We start from the raw sequence: 17,851 nt of genomic DNA, 5'->3' as shown, positions 1-17,851 counted from the left end.
TTAAACAACAGCAGCAGCCTGATCCGCCCACAGCTGGGCTGTCAGATTTATAGGGAAGCGCCGAACAGTGCAGAAGTTGGTCCCACCACTGGCACTTACAGTCTACACTTCATCCCTGAACAGCACTGCTGATACACGGTGAGTAAATACAGGAGTAACTTCATTTCTATCATCTGTAGATAGAGATGCATATTCAAACAGCTATAATATTATTTTATTTCTTAGGATTTTAATTATTTTATTATATTTATGATCATGTGCAAGCTTGCTGCTTATATTCATTTTTATAATCAGAGCTTAATGCATGCTACAGGTGACTGGTAAAAATGAGAGAAGTTTGATTTGTGGAAATCCAAAAATGTTAATGTAATGTTGAGAATGGGATGTTGCAGTATTTGCATTTTTTTTTTGCATTATCAAACAAACTTTATTTTCACTTTTTAAATGATCATTTATTAAAAACTAACCAAACCAATCCAGCCCTTTGTGAAAAAGTGTTTGCCTGTGATTAATCACACTTTTTGGAAACCTGAGTTCAATTTCACTTCTAACCACAACCAGACCTGATTACTGCCAGACCTGTAGAATAAAATAAAATATCTCAAAAAGCGACACATTATGCCCCAATCTGAAGAAATTCAAAAACAGATGAGAAAACAAAGTCATTGATCATCTGTCAGTTTAGAAAATGTAACAACTGGTTTTAGGACTCCAGCAAACCACAGTGAGAGCTATTATTCACATTATTCACAAATGGAAAAAAACACTGGTGAACTCTCCCAGGAGTGACGGGCCAACCGAAATTATTCCAAAAGGGCTTGGACAACTCATCTAGGAGGTCACAAAAATTCAGAAAAGCATTTAAAGAACTGCAGATCTCACTTGCCTCAGTTAAGGTCAGTGTTAATCATTTAATAATAGTATAGAGACTGGGTGTCCATGGGAGAGTTCAAAGACAAATAACACAGCTGACCAAAAACAACTCAACAGCCCATCTCACATTTACCAACAAACATCTTGATGATTCACAGGACTTTGATTCAATATTCTTTAGACTGACATGACAAAAGTAGAACTTTTTGGAAGGAGTGTGTCCCTTGTTACATTTGGTATAAAACTATAGGAAAAGAAAATCATACTGAATGTAAAACATGGTGGTGGTGGTGTGATGGTCTGGGGCCGCTTTGCTGCTTCAGGGCCTGGAAAATGTGCTGTAATAGATGGAACCAGGAATTCTGCTGTAAACCAGACAATCCTGAAGAAGAATGTCCAGTCATCTGTTCATGACTTCAAGCTCAGGTGTACTTGGGTTCTGCAGCAGGACAATGATCCAAAGCACACAAACAAGTCCATCTCTGAATGGCTTAAAAAAACAAAATGAAGGTTTTGGAGTGGCCTAGTCAGATTCTGATTGAGTTGCTGTGGCATCAAGAAGAGTGGAATAAAATGTCCTCCACAGAGACATTAAACACTTATTGCCAGTTATTGGTAAAACTTGATTGCAGGGTGGCACAACCAAGTTGTTAGGTTAAGGGGCAAGCAATTTTCACACATGGCTAGATTGGTTTAGATTTGGTTTAGTTTTTTTTTTCCTTTAATAAATAAAATGATCATTTCAAAAGTGATTTTAATGTTTACTCAGGTTATCTTTGTCTGATATTAAAGTTTGTTTGATAATCTGAAAAATATTATTATGACAAAAAAATAAAAAAACAAAATAATTCTGTAGGGGGGCAAATACTTTTTTTACACCACAGTGTACATTTTTATTTATTCTCAAGATTATTTTAAGATTTCTTTATGTGCTAGCAAATCATTTTGAAAACCAATAAGGAATTGACAAAAAATAAAAATGAGGAATGATAAACATTAAATAGGAAAAAAGAAAATGAGAAATATTAAATAGATTACTGACACTTATTATCTACACTATATTATCTTATTGTTTATTACCTACAAAAACTTTATTTTCTGCAACAAAAACAAAACATAGTACTACATTTCTCTAAATATTTACATTTAGATTCAACTATACATTTAATGTTGCTTCAACTTTTTTAATGCCTTTTGCTTATTGAGCTTAATAAAAAATAGTAATTTAATCTGTTGTATTTTTCTACAGTGTGATTTTCAGATGCTCTGATTATTTTTAATGCCACTTTTTCTTTCTCTTCAGAGATGCGTCTGTATCTTCTCTTCCTCTGGGTGTGTATGGTGAGAGGCTTCACTGAAGTAAGTATCTGTGCTGGTGATTTTAGAAGTGATTCCTTATTTCTCACAGGCTTCTGGTGCTGGAAACTGTACTGTATCAGTAGTGCTGGACTGTTTTACAGAAGTCTATATCCAGTGCTGGATGTGGAACTGAGAAAGTGTGCTTCAGCCAGCCCCCCGACTGTGACCCCGCCGCTGACCCCAGCTGCTACTTCATGGCCGTCACAGCTTTACCCACTGCTTCAGGAATCTCAGTTGAGCTGCAGGGTCGAGCAGAAGGATATATCTCCTTTGGGTTTTCAGATGACCAGAGAATGGTATGCTCTTCTACCTTCTATCTTGTAAACAGTTGTTGGAGTTATTACTTTAAAGCTTAATATGTGGCATGTATTCATTATATTGGCTCTGTGATGAAAAAAAATGAAAAATATACACACTTTTTTCAAATTAATAGTATACGTGCAAATGTGTGTTTACGTGCATATATGTGGCAATATATGCACAAACTGTAGGGTAACATGTTTAAATATCTTTACAAAGTAGAGAAAATATGTACATTAAAAGAGAGATATATTTTCTTTCTTTAACCTTTACAGACCTAAATTATGTTCCAGTGATGGAAAAAATTGTAATGCACTCAAAAACAATATTTAGTAAATAAATAAATACAGTAATATAGAGAAAATAGAGAAACAAGTATTATTTGTATTTTTCTATATTGTGCATTGCAGTGGAATTATTTGTACAACATAATACAAGTTGTGGCTTCATTAATGAAGAAATATGAGTCAGAAAAATACTTATATGTATTATATATTATATGTGGTATAAAGTGAAAAATAACCAATTTTAAACAAAAAGAAAGAATAACTGCTTTCTTAGAAATGGAGAAATGGTTTAAAATACACTACTGATCAAAAGTTTAGAACACCTCTATTTTTTAGTAGTCCAGTAGCAGTGCTGTATGGTCCAGACAAGCTGATTTTTTATTTTCTCATCTTAACAATGACTTAGGCCAATGTTAAACTGAGCTAAAGGTGTTGCCATGTGGGTCAGCCAGATCGGATTTTTCCTTTTCACCAGTTTCCAAGAGTCTTTCAAAGGTGTAGGAAACAGTACTCACTCCTCTCTGGCTTTATCTGTAATTTCTCAAAAGAAAAAACTCATTTTTTTAATTGTTACAGAGTTCTCTGTGTTTCTGTGTCCTTTTCTAGTTATTATGATGAAAGTGTGAATGTGCTGTAAGTGTGTAAATGCTGCAATAGAGAGTGTAGAAACATGATCTGTTCCAGCACTGCTTTTATTACAGACAATGGCTTTGTAAATTGACAATTTTGTACAAATATTTCCAAAACTCCATTGCTACTTACCAGCTGTAAGCTCTTTTTTTACGATATAAAATTTTACTACAATATTTGTTTTTCTTCAGTTTTTAGTTCCTTGGTTTTCCTTAAAGGTTTCAGCAGTTTCATAAATAAAATTGGACACTGGAATTTGTACCAGTTCCGGTTCCGGTCCAAAAATAAAGTGAAAGGGGGGGGGGGGGGGGGGGGGGGTGTTCTAAAAATTTTGACCCATAGTTGTTGTTTTTTTTTTCGTTGTAAGAGCTCATATATATGTAAACGCAAAGGAAAGCTACTGTATGTTCTTTGCATATTACTATACTTATAATAATAAGCAATAAGTATCTGTGTATTGCTAGATATAAGTGTGTGTTCATATGCATTGTATTTTAGATGGGCAGTATAATTATTTAATAAGTTTGCTTGAGATACAGTATAATAATATTTGCTATATCGTATATTGATAGTGCTATTAATGGCTGTTTATCAATATTTGTCCAGACCTAGTTAAAGTATTTACACCATATTTGCTTGTGCAATAGCTATTTAAGCTGCTGTAGGTCTACAAATATGTTATATGTTGAATCTTTAGATGACCTTATTTACGTTTTTCACACATTGTATCATTTATTTGTTGTTTTCAAAGGGGAACGATGATATCTACATTTGTGGCACAGACAGTAACGGAACTGTTCAAGTACAGCATGCCTTTTCCACTGGGAGAAGCAGACCCACAATAGTTCCTCTGGTACAGAGCTCCTCTATGTATCTAATAAACAGAACCACAGAGATGTGTTATTAGTGAAATAAGGCCTACAGATTTCCAGTTATCTTCTCGTGTATTGCAGGGTAATGTTTCAGACATCACTGCATCAATGTCGGACGGAGTCATCGGCTGTTCTTTCATTTCAAGAAATCCTATCAGTGCCGGAGGGATGACTGAGCAGAACAGCACATACTTCCTCTTGTACGCCTACGGCTCCACTACTGATGGTGGGTCAAAAAACCATGTTTGTGAAGGTTTAAATATTAGAGGCGTTAAGCTTGCAGCATTTAAGCCACAGTCACGCAGGAATTCCAGCCGCAGGCCTTATCAAATGTAACATAAGAGATAAGCTCTCTAAAATGCTGCAGTCCAGTTCAGAGAAGGAGAAAATGCACTGCACTCATTGTTTATATTTGCATTTGAATCGATTGCATAATATGCTTCGGTGACTGCTATCACTAAAGGCTGGCTGGAACAGCTGTGTTTGGAAAATGATCAGAAATAGCAGAAGTAAGTAAATTTGTCCCCCCCAAAAATGATACCACAGAAAAAACAGAACTTGTTTTAAAATAAACTTTTATTTATTGTTTAAAATAAACTGAATCTGCACTCCTGCCATGAAAAGCACCTCGTCTCTGCAACACGTTTCTAATTAAAGTTATTATCTCTGCTTTTATCAAACAGGCGGTGCATATGTAAAAGTAAAAGTAAGAGTACCCATCTAAAAATCTACTAGAGTAAAATAAAAAAGTACTCAATTTAAAATTTATTTTGAGTAAAAGTTACATAGTTATTTTTATTTATTTGATAGTAATTTATGATTTGTGAAGTACAAATCATAAATTAAATCTTTTTAATGAACTATTATTCCAAATAATAATTTGGACCTTTCAGGCAGTATTTGTTCAGACCACACCATAAAACATTTTCAAGAACAAGTGGCATAGGTTTCTATGATCCATTTATTTTCTTTACTGTTAAAAAGTTATGGTCATATAGGTGACTATAAACTGTATTTTCATAGTTTTACAATTAATTATTATATAACTTGCTGTCATGGTGGAGCACAGAATACAGACACTCGCGGAACCAGTCAAGGATTTTATTAAAAACCCACAGGGTACAGAGAATGAGATTAGCAGTATAAACAAAACACCAGTAACGGTATACCTGGGAGCGGAGAGCTTAACAGGATAGTGAGGCAGTCCAGTGGTCATACACGAAGTAAGCAGTATCAGAGGCAATCCAAAAACAGAAACGATAAACAGTACAATGGTCATACACAAGGCAGGCAGTATCAAAGGTGATCCGAAAAACATAAACGATAAACAGTCCAGGGTAATACACGAAAAAATCCACAACGAAGGCAAAGGCAAAAATCGGTAGTCAAAAAACAAAGGCAAGGTCATACACAGAAAATAATCACAGAAATAACGCTTTGTAATGTCGGACGAACCTGGGCAATACGCGGCGCCGAAGGGCGTCTGAACAGTACTTTTATACTGTAGCTAATACTCAGGGCTAACAGGCCGGGGCAGGTGAGGTGTCACGTGATCAGCAGTGTGTGTGTTGTCAGCGGGTGGTGCATTCTTGGTATTGTAGTTGTTGGGCTGACAACCTCCGTTGGAGACCAGTGTGGAAGGACAGGAAGTGCCTACAGCACCATACGTGACAGTACCCTCCCCCGAGGGAGTCGGACGGGAACGAGGACGACCACCACGACGACCACCCGACGAGCAGGGAGCACCGGCGGGAGGAACTGGAGTCGCCACAGAGGTACCGGACAGGCGGGGGCTGAGAGACCGGGAACCCCGACGCACCGGAACCGACGAGGAAAGCGAGCGCTTGGGACGCCCACGGGGTCTGGGAGCAGGCTTACCCGGGTAACGGGCATGAAACTCAGCCAGTATAGCAGGGTCCAGCACGTCGCCGGCAGCCACCCAGCAACGCTCCTCGGGGCCGTAGCCCTCCCAGTCGATCAGATACTGGAGTACGCCACCACGCCTGCGAGAATCCAGTACCTCTCTCACCGCATACGTAGACGAGGCCTCCCCCTCCACTGCCGCGGGCGGAACGTCATCTGGAGTACCCTCAGCGAGCGGACCTGGGACAAGAGGCTTGAGAAGAGACACATGGAATGAGTTGTGTACACGGTATTGAGCTGGCAGCTCAATCTTATAGGTAACCTCGTTAACCTGAGACAACACCTTAAAGGGACCGATGTATTTAGGTACCAACTTCCTGCACTCTCCCTCAAACCTCAAGTCCCGTGTAGACAACCAAACCCGATCCCCGGGTTGGTATTGGGGGGTACTGCCTCGGTGTCTGTCAGACCTCTCCTTGTACTGGTGTAACGCATCCGAGACCTTTCCTCCCACACCTGCTCACTCCGTTTCATCCAGTCGTCTACTGCCGGAACCTCAGTAGCCACGGCTGTCCACGGAGCTAACGGAGGTTGGAACCCCAGAATGCACTGGAAGGGAGTGAGACCAGAGGTAGAGTTAGTGAGGGAGTTTTGTGCAATTTCTGCCCATATAAGAAATTGAGACCAGTCGGAGGGATGTTTGTGACAGTAAAGTCTGAGGAATTTACCAAGCTCCTGATTGACACGCTCACACTGCCCATTGCTAGTGGGATGAAACCCTGAGGTAAGACTCACATGAACCCCTAAGTGTTCAAAGAAGGCTTTCCATACTCTAGACGTGAACTGAGGGCCTCTATCCGAAAGGATATCTTCAGGGATACCAAAGTGTCTAAAAATGTGAGAGTAGATGGCCTGAGCTGTCTGTAAAGCTGTAGGTAGTGCAGGGAAAGGAATAAACTTAACCCCCCTAGAAAACCTGTCTACCACCGTGAGAACAGTAGTGTACCCTTCGGATTCAGGTAAGTCCGTGACAAAGTCTACCGCGATATGAGACCAGGGTCGCTCTGGAACGGGTAGAGGAACTAGCTTACCGACTGGAAGGGTCTTTGGCGTTTTGCACTGAGCACATACCGAGCAAGAGACTACAAAAGTGTGTACGTCAGCTTGCATGGTTTCCAACCAATAACGAGCCGAAATTAACTGTAAGGTGCGCGTGACACCCGGATGGCCTGACGTGAGAGAAGAGTGAGCCCAGCTAATGAGACGATCACGATATTGTAAGGGAACGAAGGTTTTCTGAGGTGGACAACCCTCAGGTGGAGGTGACCGTTCAGCAGCCTGCTGAATCAGATCATCCAACTCCCAGCGAATAACAGCTATTTTAACGTCTGGAGGTAGAATACGCTCACACTCAGAGGACTGAGATGCGCTGTCAGGAGTGCAGAAGATTCGTGACAGCGCATCCGCCTTGGTGTTACGGTTACCAGGTCGGAACGAAATAGAAAAATCAAACCTGGAGAAAAACAGTGACCAGCGTGCTTGGCGGGGGTTGAGGCGTTTAGCATTACGTAAGTACTCCAGGTTCTTATGATCCGTGAGAACAGTGAACGGATGAGCGGACCCCTCCAACCAGTGACGCCACTCCTCGAGAGCTAGTTTGACAGCTAACAGTTCCCTATCCCCTATGCCATAATTGCGTTCTGCAGGGGACATCTTTCTAGAAAAGAAGGCTACGGGATGAAGTTTAGGAGGAGAACCACTGCGCTGAGATAACACGGCCCCCACCCCAGAGTCAGAAGCGTCAACCTCGACCACGAAGGGCAAATCGGGTTTGGGATGAGCGAGTATAGGAGCTGAAACAAACGCGGACTTAAGCCTAGCAAAAGCAGCCTCAGCTGCAGGCGACCAATTAAGTACCTTGGTGGCCCCCTTAGTCAATGCAGTAAGCGGAGCGGCAATACTGCTAAAATTGCGAATGAACCTCTGATAAAAATTAGCAAAGCCCAAAAAACGTTGGAGGTCCTTTATGGACTGCGGAACGGGCCAATTGGTGACTGCGGAAACTTTAGTGTCGTCCATGAGGACGCCCTGGGGACTAATGACATAGCCGAGAAATGTGACCCGTTGGAGATGGAACTCACACTTCTCGGCTTTAGCATACAAATTATTGTCTAGCAACCGTTTAAGTACGGAGCGGACATGACGAACGTGGGACTCTAAATCTGGGGAATAGATCAGAATGTCGTCTATAAAAAGGACTAAATGCTTGTTGATCATGTCGCGAAAAATGTCATTCATGAATGACTGGAAGACTGCCGGTGCGTTAGCTAGGCCAAAACTCATTACCAAGTACTCATAGTGCCCATTGGTGGTAGTAAAGGCAGTCTTCCATTCATCCCCCTCACGGATGCGAATGAGATTATAGGCACTGCGTAAGTCGAGCTTGGTGAAATACTTAGCCTCACGTAATTGTTCTAGAGCACTAGGGATGAGAGGGAGCGGGTAGGCGAACTTCTTGGTGATATCATTTAAACCACGGTAATCAATACAAGGACGGAGACCACCATCTTTCTTCTTAACAAAAAAAAACCCTGAACCTACAGGAGACTTAGATGGGCGAATGAAACCCTGTGCAAGAGCTTCCTCTACATAAGTAGCCATAGCCTTCTCTTCGTCAAGAGTGAGGGGATATATTCTAGCCTTAGGAAGAGTGGCACCTTCAATAAGATCTATGGCACAGTCATAGGGGCGATGTGGTGGCAGCTTAGTAGCATTAGCTTTGCTAAATACCTCTAGATAATCGGAATACTCAGGGGGAACTACGGGGGAATCTACGACTGAGGGGCTTTCAATAGAGGTGGACTGTAAGGCTATATCAGAACGAGCTAAACAATGTTCAAAACAGAAATCAGACCAAACCGTAATGTCCCCCTCAGGCCAGGAAATCAGTGGGTTGTGCGTCTTGAGCCAAGGCATGCCCAAAATCAACGGGTGTTCTGTGCTGGGAAGCACGAACAGAGACAGTTCCTCGTGGTGGAGAGCGCTGGCTTGGAGAGAGAGTGGTACAGTCTGGAGAGTGACAGGTCTGGAGCGCACCGATTTCCCATCAACGGCGTGGATAGAGATGGGGTGACGGAGCTCCTTAGTGGGGATGTTGTGCTCCTTCACCAACTCCAGGCTTATGAAGTTTCCCTCCGATCCGGAATCAACGAGTGCTGCAATGGGAAAAGAACCAGTAGGTGAACTTAAAATCATAGGTAGAGAGAAACTTTTAGAATCACGACATGGAGTCAAGTTACGTACCACGTTGGCGCGTGGAACCCTTTCCACGCGCTTTCCCGTCGCAGGAGGCCTCATGGATCGGGTCAGGAAACCACACTCAGCTTTGTGATGACCCTTCTCTCCACAGTAGAGACATAGATGGAAACGAATGCGGCGTTGGCGTTCGGCAGCAGACAGTCTGGACCTCTGGATGTCCATGGGTTCAGGTGTGGACTCCGGAGCAGATGTAGACCCACTGAAACCGCTGGCAGAGACGTGTGGATGGGGTACAGAAGCTACGTGGGTGCTGGACTTGGGACGACGAGATAGCAGCTGATCCAGGCGAATCGAGAGAGCAATGAGTGGATCCAGAGTGAGTGCTTCATCTCGGCAAGCTAACTCTCTTAAAATGTCCGGGTTGAGTCCGTTTTTAAACACAGAAAGAAGCGCTGCATCATTCCATCCACTGCCAGCAGCTAGCGTCCGAAACTCCAGAGCATACGTAGTGACTGGCTTGTGACCTTGCTTCAGAGCGAGCAGTAACTCTCCATTAGATTGACCGTAACGCGAGTGATCAAACACAGAGCGGAAAGTGTCCAAAAAATCCGTGTAGCTAGCCACCGAAATGCTATCCCATACAGCAGTGGCCCACTCGAGTGCTTTCCCGGAGAGACGAGAGATAATAAAGCCTATCTTGGCTTGATCAGTAGTCACTGGAGAGTTACTGAAGTAAACAGAGCACTGTAAAATAAAACCGCTGCACTTCACCGGATCACCGTCATATAACTCCGGTTTGCACACAAAAAATCCGGAGGAAGAAGCGCTGGGGTTATGAGGCCTGGTGTTAGCCATGGGGCTAGGGTTAGCAGTAGAGCTAGCGTTAGCCGAAGCTAATCCCTGTAGGTGCTCGAGGATGCTAGTCAGCTGTTGTTGCTGATTAGCTTGCTGGCTAGCTAGCTCTGTAACAGCGTGAGTCACACCAACGAGGGTTTGTTGGTGCTGACCGAGAAGTTGTCCCTGGCTAATCAACCCTGTTTTTAACTGGTCAGAGATCGCTGTCTGTTCACGTGAGGCCGCGTATTCTGTCATGGTGGAGCACAGAATACAGACACTCGCGGAACCAGTCAAGGATTTTATTAAAAACCCACAGGGTACAGAGAATGAGATTAGCAGTATAAACAAAACACCAGTAACGGTATACCTGGGAGCGGAGAGCTTAACAGGATAGTGAGGCAGTCCAGTGGTCATACACGAAGTAAGCAGTATCAGAGGCAATCCAAAAACAGAAACGATAAACAGTCCAATGGTCATACACAAGGCAGGCAGTATCAAAGGTGATCCGAAAAACATAAACGATAAACAGTCCAGGGTAATACACGAAAAAATCCACAACGAAGGCAAAGGCAAAAATCGGTAGTCAAAAAACAAAGGCAAGGTCATACACAGAAAATAATCACAGAAATAACGCTTTGTAATGTCGGACGAACCTGGGCAATACGCGGCGCCGAAGGGCGTCTGAGCAGTACTTTTATACTGTAGCTAATACTCAGGGCTAACAGGCCGGGGCAGGTGAGGTGTCACGTGATCAGCAGTGTGTGTGTTGTCAGCGGGTGGTGCATTCTGGGTATTGTAGTTGTTGGGCTGACAACCTCCGTTGGAGACCAGTGTGGAAGGACAGGAAGTGCCTACAGCACCAGACGTGACACTTGCCATTGCTATGCTTTAAACAATCTGCTTGAATGTAAAAAAAAAACATGTAAATATCAGTTAATGTTCCCATTAAAAACTTAAGAAAATATCATTATAAACACTGCATGGAAAAGTTCTGCTAAATTCAGACAATTAGTTTTTTTCCCCCAGCATTTTTTTTGTTACTCAGTAACGGGGAGTTTTCCAATGTAGCAAAGTAAATTACTTGTATCAAAATGTACTTGAGTAAAAGTAAAATGACCTATTTTAAAAACTACTTTAGAAATTACAAATTACTAATACAATCTACTCAATTACAGTAATGTGAGTAAATGTAATTCATTACTTTCCAACTCTGGGATTAACATATTTAGATTTTTAAGTGACCTTGGGTTGGATTCAACTAATAATAAACCAAAGTACAGAAAAAATGTATTTTGTTTTTTTGTCATTAAATGTAAGTCCGCAAATGTTGTTTTAAGTCACTGTAGAGTGGGCTTTAATTCATTTTAGCAAATGTGTCCCCCCCCCAATATCAAACCTGCTTGTATGCCTTTGTCTGCAAGTACAAATGTCTGCAAGGTTCCACCATCAAAGACAAGTGAACAACTTTTCATACCTTTTTTATATATATTGGCAGGTTTAATCCAGTTTCACGGTACTAATCGATTTATCAGTGACTCCAGAGTGGACGTACTGAACCCACAGATCGTCAAACGTGCTCATCACCCTTCAGCCAGTAAAGCCCATGGTTTGTTTCACTTTCTAGTCCGTTTATTTTAGTAGTCCAGTACACAGTATGTGTTCTATTCCTCCTCTAATTACCATATTCTGTCCCAGGTTCTCTAATGCTGATTGCCTGGATGACTACCTCTAGCGTCGGCATGATCACTGCACGCTACCTGAAGGCCGTCGGCAAGGGAAAGGGCTGCAGCAGCAAAGACGTCTGGTTTCTGGTAGGCTTTAATCAGATGTCAGTTAGATTATTACGCTCAGTTTAAATAAAGAAACTTTGATTATTTAAAAAAGGCTTGTATACTTTAATGCTGTGTGATTGACACTGGCTTACTCTGGTACCTCTCCTCAGGCACACGTGTCTTTAATGTCCTTCACTGTCATTATAACCGCAATCGCATTCATCCTGGAGTTTGCTCACATTAAGGGATGGGCTGGAGTAAGTATTTCATTTAAGTGTTGATCTTGTTTCCTTTAATTATACTTGTAGTTCCTCAACCAAGACCTGATACACAAAATTAGCTATTTCTAAATGGTATTAAAAGTAAAAGCAGCTTATATCCAAAGGTGTCAAAGTATTCACCTTCACACATATTTGGAAGTATAGATATTAGTGTTTAAAATACTTCTGAAGCTTTTAACTCGGATAAAGTGAAAAACAAAGTAACAAAACAAGCATTTACTAAATGTACTTAAACAAAATTTAAACTGTAACGTGTTAAACTCTTCTGCCAACAATAGGTGACAATATCATGGCCTCATAACAGGACAGCAGGCCCTTGTAGAGCAAATTTTAGTGTTGTGGTCTTGACAAACCAGATCCTAGGAGGTTAATGTTTTGTCTGCTCAACTTTATTAACATTTAAGAAGTAATAATCAGATTTTCTTATCCGCTTTAACTCACATCCTTCCAATAAACAGCTATTATGGAACTGTGGTATTATCGCAATTCAACAGTATGGTATCATTGGTGGCATTGTTTGGTGACCTCTTCCAATCTTTCTTTGAGGAGCATTTTTTAAATAATTTAAACAAAAATCTAATGCCTTTGTTTACAAAAAATATTACAATGAGAAATTTGAACTTAATATAATGTCCATTTGTTTGTAAGCTCTCCATGCTATAATTCCTTCACTTATGACATTACATGACCTTGGGTTACAGAAGTCATAGGCATATTAATATTTCTTGAAAAGTTGGAAACGTGTGTACTTCTACATTTTCAGAGTATAAGTACTGTAAAATCATAACATGTTTTAACCTTTTTAACCAGCACTCATTGGAAATGGACCATAATCTAATTATGTGCCTTATTATCATGTCTTATTGCATGTTTTTAGGGGGTTCACCCAGTATTAGGATGCCTAGTCATGATCCTCAGCCTGATCCAGCCAGTCGCTGCTGCCTTCCGCTGTTCACCTCAACATGAAAAGTGAGACTTTGCACACACTCCATTAAAAGTAGGGTTTCTCTACTCTCAGCCCCGGCAGTCTTACGACAAAAGTCCAACCTCTCCCTATTAGAATGTCTGCTTTTAGAGCTCAGTTGTGGGCAACAAAGATAGCATAGATAACTGAAGATAATAAAAAATACTTTTTAAGGTGGAACAGAGAGAGTTGGCTGTACAATGTACAACATAATCGCTCAGATTATCTTCTGCAGGAGATTCGTTTTCAACTGGATGCATGGTATAATGGCACTGGTCATTAAAGTTCTTGCAGGTAGGAGACAGCACTGTTTACACTGAACACTAAGATTAAACATCACTTTCTATAATTCAAATGTGGAATTTAATGGACTCATGGACAGTATGTTGTTTTTTTTTTTATTTATCCTCACAGTGGCAGCCATATTCACCGGCCTGGCGCTTTTTGACGACTCTCCAGAGAAGTGGTTCCTCCAGGTGATGGGAGGATTTGTGGGCTGGGAGGCGCTGTTCTTTATTCTTCAAGAAAGTAACATGTGGTGGAAGAGAAAGGGTAAATCTGAAATGCATTTAGTGGCAAAAACACCAAACACCACTCTTTTGTGTATAACAGGAATTATCAACCTTTCCCAGCTCACAGGATGCCTGTTTATAACTATTATGAAAGAAAACGTAACTTTTATTTTTTTTATTTGATTTTTATAATTTTGTGTGTCTTTTTGTGTCACAACCAGGCAGAGAGGAGACAAGTGCAGATAAAATAAACAGATTTTATTTAAAGAGGCAAATCTAATAGCGTGGTTAAAAAAACAAATCAGCAACATGAGGCAAACACGGGACAGATTGTAAAAATGTAAAAAAAAAAACAAAAAAACAATAGAGCAAACAATAACACAATGTGCATGTATCACCCCACCATGAACAGATTTTCAAAATAATGTTAGAGCATAGAGCATTTCACAACACATCTCTTTAAATGACTCTGTTTACTTATCGTAATAATAATATTATCAGACATCAAATCCCTTTAATATATTAATGATGTTCTCTTTGTTTGTTTTATTTTTTGTTTTATAGAAGATAAAGAGTCTGCTGACGAACTGGTAAGTGTGTTAGGACTAGGAGTGTAAGAAAATATTAATATTAGGCATGCACAATAAGTGCATCGGCTGATTAATAATTCAATATTTCATTTCGTTACTTGCTGATGTACAGCTCTGGAAAAAGCTCTTTCTCAGTTTCCCTGTTTTTGCTATTCATAGGTATATGTTAGAGTAAGATGAACATTGTTTTATTCTATAAACTACAAACAACATTTCTCCAAAATTCCAATAGAAATAATAAAATTTAGAGTGTTTATTTGTAGAAAATGAGAAATGGCCGAAATAACAAAAAAGATGCAGAGCTTTCAGACCTCAAATAATGCAAAGAAAACAAGTTCATATTCATGAAGTTGAAAGAATTCAGAAATCAATATTTGGTAGAATAACCCTTAGTTTTTAATCACAGTTTTCATGCATCTTGGCATGTTCTCCTCCACCAGTCTTGCACACTGCTTTTGGATAACTTTATGCCACTCCTGGTGCAAAAATTCAAGCACTTCAGCTTGGTTAATGGCATGTGATCATCCAGCTTCATCTTGATTATATTTCAGAGGTTTTCAATTTGGTAAAATCAAAGAAACTCTGCATTTTAAGTGGTCTCTCATTTTTTTCCAAAGTGACACTGACCATGCTAGTTTAAAATTCATTGATTGTAGCCATTTTGAGGTATTCTTATTAGTTTTTAAAATTAGAAAGTTATTGTAGTGTCTAGTCTGTCTGTAAATTATAAATGTGTTTATTAGCATTATCAGCAATGTATTAGCACTGGCAGATACATTCATGTGTAATATCTAATAAAGTAACCATTGTTTTTTCTTAGTTTCATTATAATATTTTGAACTATCACACCCTGTGTAACACATTCTAAAGTGCTTTTTTATTTTATTCATTTATAACAGGTTAGTACAGAACTGATCCTGCTGATACTCTTCTTCCTTGGAAACCTGGCTTTCCTGTTGACTCTCCTGGCTGGAATTGGCTTGTCATAGGATTTATTTATTTATTTATATATGTATAGTTTTAGATATTTGGTTGGTGGTATATGTTGTAAACACTTTGTACTTTCTGCCATGTGGATGTGTGATGAAGTAACCTGTTCCATCCACTAGGTGGTAGACTCACACTGAATAATCCCCTGATTATATCTGGAACTGTGTTGTTGCCAAACAGATTACTGTAATATTTCCATACTATTTTTTTGTAAATTATTCTGAATTTATTATATATTGTACCGTCAGTACCCAGTTCCAAATGTTGTGTACCATATTTTGGCCATTTATTTTTTGCTGAGAATTAATACGAATTGTAAATAAATATTAATTATGCATTTTCTTTCTAAACATATATAAATGTTCTGTTGATCTGTTTAATGAATTCATTATAAACTAATCCTGCAGCTGATGTTCACATTTCGAGCATTTCTACAAAATATTAAATATTCCAGGCTATAGTAACAAATGAGCTTTTCATTTTCATACAGTACATTTGCAACTATTGCGGTCAAGACAGGCAAAAAGCTGTTCTCTGAAGATTGACAGTTCAATAATTTCGCCTCAGAGAAACCAGGCATCTAACTGTGCAGATAAAAACATGACAAACCTGTATAAAAACCTTTAAAAAATTGCACTTCAAAAGCGTTTGTCAGAATTTTAGACAATGAGTATCATCATCACCTTTACAACAAGAATATCATCCTGTTTTTACTCGTCTAAAATTCTGACAACGAGTATACTATCATTCCTAAAATCCTTATTTAACTATTGAAAAAAACATTTAAGCTTCAGACACAATAGTACAACACAACCATCTGTACTCTTAGATGGTTTAAGTATTTTTTGACAAACAATGCAATAATAAACATTTCAGAACTATATTACATTTATAATGTAAAAAATGTCATTTGATGCTTGTCTTTCGAATACCTGTTTAGTTCAATAAAAATAATATTTAAAAAAATAATAACTATATCACATGCTAAAAAAAACAAATATTACTGGCTGTCTTATATTGGGGCTACTGAATGGAGAGAAAAAAAAAATATATATATATATATATATGCACTAGATGTATATATATATTTTTTTCTTTGCTATATAGAATTTTTTAAGTATGTATGTATGTTTTTTGTATATATAGATTTATCATTATTTGTTTACTTTTTTCCTGACCTGTTTCTCCACCCTTTCCTCTGTACTGCTGTAACATTGTAAATTTCCCCATGGTGAGATTAATAAAGGATTATCTTATCTTGTTATTGATCATTCTTGCTCATTTTGTGGATGTGTTGATGAAACCCTTGAGCACTTATTTTAACAGTGTGATACAACTAAAAGATTCTGGTTAGAATTGTCATCACATCTTTTTTCTTCCCTGTGAATGTTATCTACTCTTTTACGCTTAAGGATATAATCTGTTACAATACAATACATCAAATAAACCTTTAGAATATATTGTAAATTTTATATTCTACCTGCCAAATACTTTATTCACGAGCAAACATTTTCAGACTAAACACTAACCATTTCCATCTTTTTAAATGATTTTAATTCACTCCTCAATTCTTTAAGTAGCATTAACACAAAGAAAAATAGAAAATTCTTCTGTTATTATGATTTGTTTTATAATGATGATCTGTTATATATTGATTTGCCTTCCTCAATTAATGTACTATTGGTTTTATTTGCAGTTTTGTTATTTATGTTCTATGTTGGTTAATTTCCTTGCATATGTCTACGGCTCCGGAGTCTGTTGTTTTGATTTGTACCTACCAAACATGTTAGAAATTAAGTGTTTGATGTTTTTTTTATAGTTGTAGTTGTATAGAACAAAAAAAAAAGTATCCTATCATTCCGTCTTAATTCAGCTGGCGATATTAGCTAGATTTGTCCCACGTAGCTTGTTTTAACACAGGCTACAGTCTGATATTCTCACCTCTTAACAGCGAAAGAGCTAGCACGGTTAGCGGGTAATGCTAATACTGCTCCAGCAGTGCTAGCTGGTGTTAGCAGCAGGCTGCAAATCTACTTCAGAGAGTCAAATTCTATAGGTAATACTTCTCTATAGCAACTAGACAAGCAGTCTAGCAACAGTGCAACTTAAAGCAGCCATATACGAAGCTAACTGTTTATTTGCATTATTGTTAGCGGTCAGAATGTTTGTTTTAGCATTTTAACCTTCACAATAAAGTAACGTTAGTAGGTAAACTGGACTGAAAAGTTACAGTTGTCTCCTCTCATCAGGGCTTTCATCCTGAATGGGAGCAGACAGGGTCTCCAGCTAAAGAGGATTCTGGGCAGTGCATTTAAAGTTCTACCTGTCTGCAGATTAGAGATAACATACAGCATCTTCCATAAAGTTTGAAGAAAAATCACGTTTTTTTAATGTGCTCTTCTGCTTCACAGTTTACACTTTTAAATTAAAGCAATGACCAAACGGCTACATTTCAGACAATGT

The 17,851-nt window shown here is 39.1% G+C and overlaps 1 protein-coding gene across 1 annotated transcript; it reads left to right on the top strand.

The window, feature by feature from the left end:
- Positions 1-4: 4 nt before the first annotated feature.
- Positions 5-16,652, top strand: LOC103033089 (putative ferric-chelate reductase 1). Its single transcript, XM_015600963.3, has 13 exons — positions 5-138; positions 2,177-2,232; positions 2,334-2,528; positions 4,201-4,302; positions 4,403-4,547; positions 11,775-11,885; positions 11,975-12,090; positions 12,222-12,308; positions 13,210-13,301; positions 13,532-13,590; positions 13,711-13,848; positions 14,373-14,398; positions 15,298-16,652. Exons 2-13 carry the CDS (start codon positions 2,179-2,181, stop codon positions 15,385-15,387), a joined length of 1,215 nt encoding a protein of 404 aa, XP_015456449.3. The 5' UTR covers positions 5-138; positions 2,177-2,178; the 3' UTR covers positions 15,388-16,652.
- Positions 16,653-17,851: the final 1,199 nt, after the last annotated feature.

This window comes from Astyanax mexicanus, chromosome 6 (assembly GCF_023375975.1).
Source record: "Astyanax mexicanus isolate ESR-SI-001 chromosome 6, AstMex3_surface, whole genome shotgun sequence".
NCBI lineage: Eukaryota > Metazoa > Chordata > Actinopteri > Characiformes > Acestrorhamphidae > Astyanax > Astyanax mexicanus.
The sequence above is the reverse complement of the archived record's forward strand: the minus strand, read 5'-3'. Positions and strand labels throughout refer to the sequence as shown.